Raw genomic sequence first — 6,198 nt, 5'->3', positions numbered from 1 at the left:
CAATAATATGATTTCATTTTTAATATTAAATAACGAGTTGTTAAAATAAATTACAATATTTTGTAAAAAAACGATTAATAATGTACTATTTTTTTTGTCCATGAAATTATAAGTAATTTTAATATTAATAACGTAAAATGGGTAATATCAACCAATATTGTTTGAATTTATAAATTGACAGTCCTAAAACAATCGATGACGGTTGAATTTAGTGCCATGTCAGCGATCCGTGTGACTTACATCTAACGCACGAAATTCGATTTCTAAATCAACAATCAAATGGTTCAAATCACATGTTTTAAAACAAAATTATAAATAAAAATAAAAGATATTATTTAACCAGCCTCAGCACCCACCCCCACCCCAACCCAACACTCCCTTCGTCTCAACTCCATCCCCTACCGTCGCCGTCACTCTCCTCTTCTCCGGCACCAGAAACCTCTCTACCTCAAACTTCGCCGACATCCTCTGGCTCCTCCCGGCATAAATCCTCCCAGCCGGAATAAACACGAATCCGATTGTATCGTCGGAGTAATCAAGCTGTAACAAACTGTCGTAATGCGTGAAGGTGTCGCGGTTAGGGTTAGTAACGGTGACGAACTGGAAGAAGGTGAAGCTAACGGCGTCGTCAGAGAGAGTGAAGGTGGGGAATTGGACGACGTTAACGGTGATTTGAGGGTGTTTGGGTTTGAATAAAAGGAAGTAGACGGTGGTGATTGCGGCGGCGATACAGAGAAGAAACATGGCCGCAACGAGACAAAGGCTCATCTCTCACCTCACCCTCTCTTCTTCTCTCACCGCGCAACCGCCTCTCCTCTGTATACACACAGTTTTCATCCGTGATTAATTCAACTTCAGTAATGGTTTTTCTGTGTTCCGTGGCTTTAGGAAGTTGTGTAATGGGTTGATGCAGAAAATGTATTTTTTTGTGAGGCTCATCGGAATTCGGAAAATATCTAGCTTCCGGCTCTGTATTTTTTTTTTGAATTTGGTGATCCTTATTTCGACCGAATGTAGTCGAATTTAGAATTTTCTTTTCCACCATATCCGGTCGAATTTGATTTTTGGCGGACTTTTTAAATTTTTTCAAAAAATTTAAAAGTTTGGGCGGGATTTTCAAATTTTTAGTGAAAAATCAAATTTGACTAGAAGCGGTTGTATTTAGCCGGTCGTATTTAAGCGGTTATATTTATCCGGTTGTATTTAGTCGGTCATATTTAGTACTAAATACAACCGGTTTACTAAATATTACTCGAGCGAATACAACCGGTCCAAAAACCGGTCGTATTTAGCTAAATACAACCGAAAACGGTCGAATTTAACTAAATACAACCGTTTTTTGGGTGGTTGTATTTAGCCGTTTTTTTTGTAGTGAACTCAACTTTCTCTACTCGATGTGCTCAATTCGACTTTCTCTCCTCGATGTGCTAAATTCGACTCTCTGCTCTCTCGATCTAATAGCTCTCGCCCCTAACTTTTCTCACTTCTCCAACTCTGCTATGTTTTCATCGTTGGACGTCAAAACGGAGTTTATTTACAGCTCAAGTCAGAATTTAAATCTTAAAGAGGTCAAAACTTCGAATGGGTAACCTTTAAACTCTAATTTTTATATTGGGGGTTTCAATTTAAAACCCTAATTTTAATAATTATTTATTTTTTGTTAGTTTGAAACCCTATTTTTTTATTTAGTCGAGTAATTGTTTAAAATTATTATGTGGGTGTCAATTTTGATGTATATGCCCATATATTGTGTCAAATGTATGTGTTTATTTTTTCTTTACTTGTATGTTACATTTGATGTTCCCTATTTTTGTGAATTTCAGTGTATGTGCAAATGAACAGGGTATGTTGTGAGTTGCTTTCTGCTTAGCTTTGGAGAGTCCAGCAGGATATAAAGTTTTTAACTTTATGGAAAAAGAATAGTTTTTTAAATTATTTGGATTTGGTACTTAGTGATTTTGTTGGTTTTTTACATTTTTATAGGTGTTGTTTACCTCTTCCGGTAATGATACCTGTAGTGCAGGTACATTTCAAGTACTTCTTTTTGATTTTTTAGGTTTTTTACACTAGTTGTTGCTGTATTTTATCTCACTTGCAAGTTCCTGTTTGTGTTCCTGTTTGATGTATATGTATAAATAATTAAAAGAAATTGCTAGTGGTGCTTAGCAAGTAGTCTGAAATTATGATATGTAAATTTATGTGCTTGTCTATACAAAGTTCAGAGAACTGAAATTATTTAGCCCTGATCTCCAAAGAATAAAAATAAATATCGGTAGTATTTCAATATTGCCAAACTAAATGACATTTTCTCAATCTGATGGTGTTCCTGTAAATTTTCTTGCTCAGATAAGCTGATCAATTGAACTCAAGTAATTAGCTGCAGAAAACAGGAAATGAGTAGGTAAGTACATTACTTAGGTGCTAGATTAAAAGAAAGTGTGAGAGCATTGATAAGGACTAGTGATCAAGGTAGAGGTTATTAGAAAATTGCAAGTATTTGTTCATAAACATGGGTTGCATGGATGTTACTTTTAACATGTCCAGAGTACAAGTAGGAAACAATGAAAACAATCAGTGTAGGACTGCATTACAAGTACCTTTGCCCATAATAGACCTCGATTCCTCTGATGGGCCTTTTAGTGTATTATACACTTGAAAAATGTTAACATTCTCCTGTGGACCAACTAGGACTACTTTATTTGTACCATCTGATAGTGCCGAACTTCCGTTGGCATCTAGCCTTAGGACCCCTGATGTATCAAGTATTGGAGTTTCTCTGTTAGCAACCCATACTACTGTCCTTTTTACTATTTTGGTGTACCAAATACCCAAGTATCGCTTGTCGGAACTACCAAAACAAAAAAACCCTAGAGTGAATACACCACCAGCTGATTCAATGGTTCTCTGTCCATCTCTAAAGGTCTGATTCACAGTTATTATGTCAAGGGTCTGTCCATATATACTAACAATTTAGTACATGTATTTGAACTTAAGAGTATCGTGATGAGGCTGGACCACCTATATATTGCTCTTTGGCTTCCACAGCCTCTAGCACGGATAAAAGACTAACTTAAAAACCCTTTCAATGAGATAAAAAATATTGTCTAAGAAATTTTGAAGGTAGATAGTAGACTCAGTTTGGTGACGTCTCAACCAAATTGAGGAATCTCTCTTTGTGGATCAAAAATGTGAATCACATGCCCAAATTTGGTATATATTCGAAAACCTGATGATATCGTTGCTTTGTTTGTTGTGGACTATGATACTTGGTTTATTTCTTAGGTGGATGTTAAGATACCATCACAATAATAATCCATGCTTAATTTGGCATGTACCATCTTAATATTACAGGTGAAGTTCAAGTTTCTAGAACTTGAATTCTCATTTACAAGTAAAGTTTCTGTAACTTAAGTTGTCATTTACATAATTTTCATAATTTTTCTGCAGGAAAATATACAAGGAAAGCCGTCCGGAACTGATTTTGATGTATATCATCCAGGATCTCGGTTACGCATCTCTTTTGACCCAAATAAATCAGGATCTCATGGTAGTAATGTATTTGAATCAGTTTGAACTTTGAAGACAACCAGAATCGTACTTTTGTTATGTGTTGCCTTATATCACTCAGGTTTGATGTTGTCACATCACATGTACTCTTGTTATGATTACCTTACTGTTGACAAGTTTCAGTTTCAAGCATCGTTAAATAATCTAAATAAAATTTTCCTCCAATAACAATTTTATTTCTTCGCAAAAGTATCATGTCGTACTAGCTGATTGTTTTAGTCCGAGCCTTAACTTTTTTAATTTATATTTGCATAAGCTGATGTATGTCTTTTGCTTTCTGCTGATCCTAGAATGGGAATTAAGTCATTGTGTAACTACTGCTGATGTGAAGTCGGAGTTTGCTATAACGTTAGCTCGACCGAGTAAGATTCTAAAAAATTAGACCCTTGCAAAACTGGAAATGAAAGCAATGGATAAACAAACCCTGTCATGGACAGACCTTGTCGGTATATATGGACAGACACTATACTAAAGGTCTGAGCTTGTTGGTATATATGGACAGACACTGTACTAAATTGTTAATATTATATATTATGTGTAAAAGCACTGACTTTTCATTTTACAGAGGACCAAAAGTGTATCTTCGTACTTCTTTCAAAGCAGGACAGAATGCAATGGTGTAAGTACTTGGTTAAAGGTGATCCGGAAGTAGACACTCAAAAGGTAGAGCCTGAGAGTAGCAAGCTATCTGATCTAGATGGAGAAACCCGATCAACTATGGAGAAGATGATGGTGAAGTTCCAACATATATCTTTGCTAAAGTAATATCAACAGTGTTTTCTAACTAATATGACTCATATTGTTGGTTTGTAGTTTGACCAGCGCCAAAAATAAACGGGCTTCCGACGAGTGATGATATGCAGAAGCAGGACATGTCGAAGAAATTTATGGAGCAGGTGACTTCTTCTCTTCATGAGTTTTCGTTTGCTTCAGAAACTGGTCCTTATTAATTTTATGATGTTGAACAGCCATCAGGTTAATCTGCATACTCCTAAACAAGCTTATATACTTTGAGACTCCATTAAGGTTGTATAGGGTCATATTGTGTTACTAAATATTAAGTGTGTTCTTTTATGCAATTTTATACACTTTTTCCTTAAAGTACACCTGTATATAGTAACCTGAGGTGATTCAATTTTCAGGGTCTTCAACACATTAGGCCAAATCGCATTTGCATTTGTTGGGCATGCTGTGACACTGGAAATTCAGACCACAATTTCATCTACTCCAGAGAAGCTCTCCAGAATTCAGCCAACTTTCTCTGTTTTGATTACATGTTGTCGGATATTATTAGTAGTGCACAATTACATGTTGTACTTATATTTGGATACTGGTTGATGAATCTATAGAGCCCAGAAACGTTTTACTCAAATGTATATTGTAAGTCTGCGGAATAATCAACATACATACAGATGAGCCAAAGCTCGGTTTTTGTATTTATTGAATAAATGCTTGCTTACAATGTGAAACACTCAATCATCATTTGAGTGTAGAAAGGAACTAAATAGCTAAACATACACCAGTGATTGAGACAAATCAGGAACTCTCCTATTTTAACTCCACTCCTGTATCAACTCCTAAATCAACGCTAACAACCACGACCTAAACTTGCTGCCTCAAATAAATCAATGACAGCAATTTATTTGCATATATAGTAAATAAGCAATAAATAAATAAAACAAGTTTAGATTATATTCTAACATAATCTATAGACAATTTGGTATTATGTAGTAATTAGTTTTGGAAATTTTTGGTTTGGCAATTTATTTAGTTTGGCAAATTTTGCCATCAGTACAAAATTGATGTCTACCAAGGCTTAATATATCAGTTTAAGTAGTACATAAACATCAGTTTTTTAAAAAAAATTGATGTTAAATACCACAACAGACAAAGGCATAAGAATATAGAACTGATGTTAAACAGAATTTAGACAACATTTGGTTAAAAAAATGATGTTATTAATTCTTATAGACATCAGTTCAATGACTATAAAAACCAGTCCTCAGATAGGAACCGATGTTAAAGATTCAATTCACATCGGATTTGCTTGAAAGCGATGTTATCGGTATTAGTAACATCAGTTTAATGAGAAAAATGAAACATTTTTCTTATCTAGAATATGTTTAAATTGATAAAAATATCATATTATATTAATATATCAATAATAGATGTGTATAAAAAATTTAACATCAAGATATAGATATCAGTTTCATATAAAAAATCTATCTTATATGTCCTCTTTCACATCAGTTTAAAAGCAATGTTAAATGGAGGGGGTCTTTAACATCACCCATGAAGATATCGGATTTTTTCATTCATAGACATCGGTTTTTAGCCGATTTGTATTCAGGTTTTTCTAGTAGTGAATGTTCATTTTTTAGTTTGGAAAACGAATAAGATTATGTTTGCATATAAATTTTATGGTATGTTTACAAACACACATTGTCACATGTGTCATTCTCTTAAGCCTCTCTCCCTCACGAACACACACCTTCCCCAAAAACAAAACTCCCCCGCACATGTACCCCAATTTTAACACCATTATCCATGTCTACTAAAAGATCTCACCCCACTAACACACACCCTCCCTAAAAACAAAACTCCCCTGCACATTTATCCCAATTTCAATAC

At 34.7% G+C, this 6,198-nt stretch overlaps 1 protein-coding gene and 1 long non-coding RNA gene across 2 annotated transcripts; one reads left to right on the top strand and one right to left on the bottom strand.

The window, feature by feature from the left end:
• Positions 1-345: 345 nt before the first annotated feature.
• LOC141695812 (uncharacterized) lies at positions 346-768 on the bottom strand. Its single transcript, XM_074500024.1, has one exon. The coding sequence runs from the start codon at positions 766-768 to the stop codon at positions 346-348; it is 423 nt and encodes a 140-aa protein (XP_074356125.1).
• Positions 769-2,343: 1,575 nt separating this feature from the next.
• Positions 2,344-4,439, top strand: LOC141698490 (uncharacterized). Its single transcript, XR_012565135.1, has 3 exons — positions 2,344-2,401; positions 3,448-4,299; positions 4,381-4,439. It is a non-coding gene; the product is annotated as an uncharacterized LOC141698490 (long non-coding RNA).
• The last annotated feature ends 1,759 nt before the right edge of the window (positions 4,440-6,198 follow it).

Source organism: Apium graveolens, chromosome 11 (genome assembly GCF_009905375.1).
Source record: "Apium graveolens cultivar Ventura chromosome 11, ASM990537v1, whole genome shotgun sequence".
Taxonomy (NCBI): domain Eukaryota; kingdom Viridiplantae; phylum Streptophyta; class Magnoliopsida; order Apiales; family Apiaceae; genus Apium; species Apium graveolens.
This window is presented reverse-complemented; position numbering and strand designations above follow the sequence as displayed.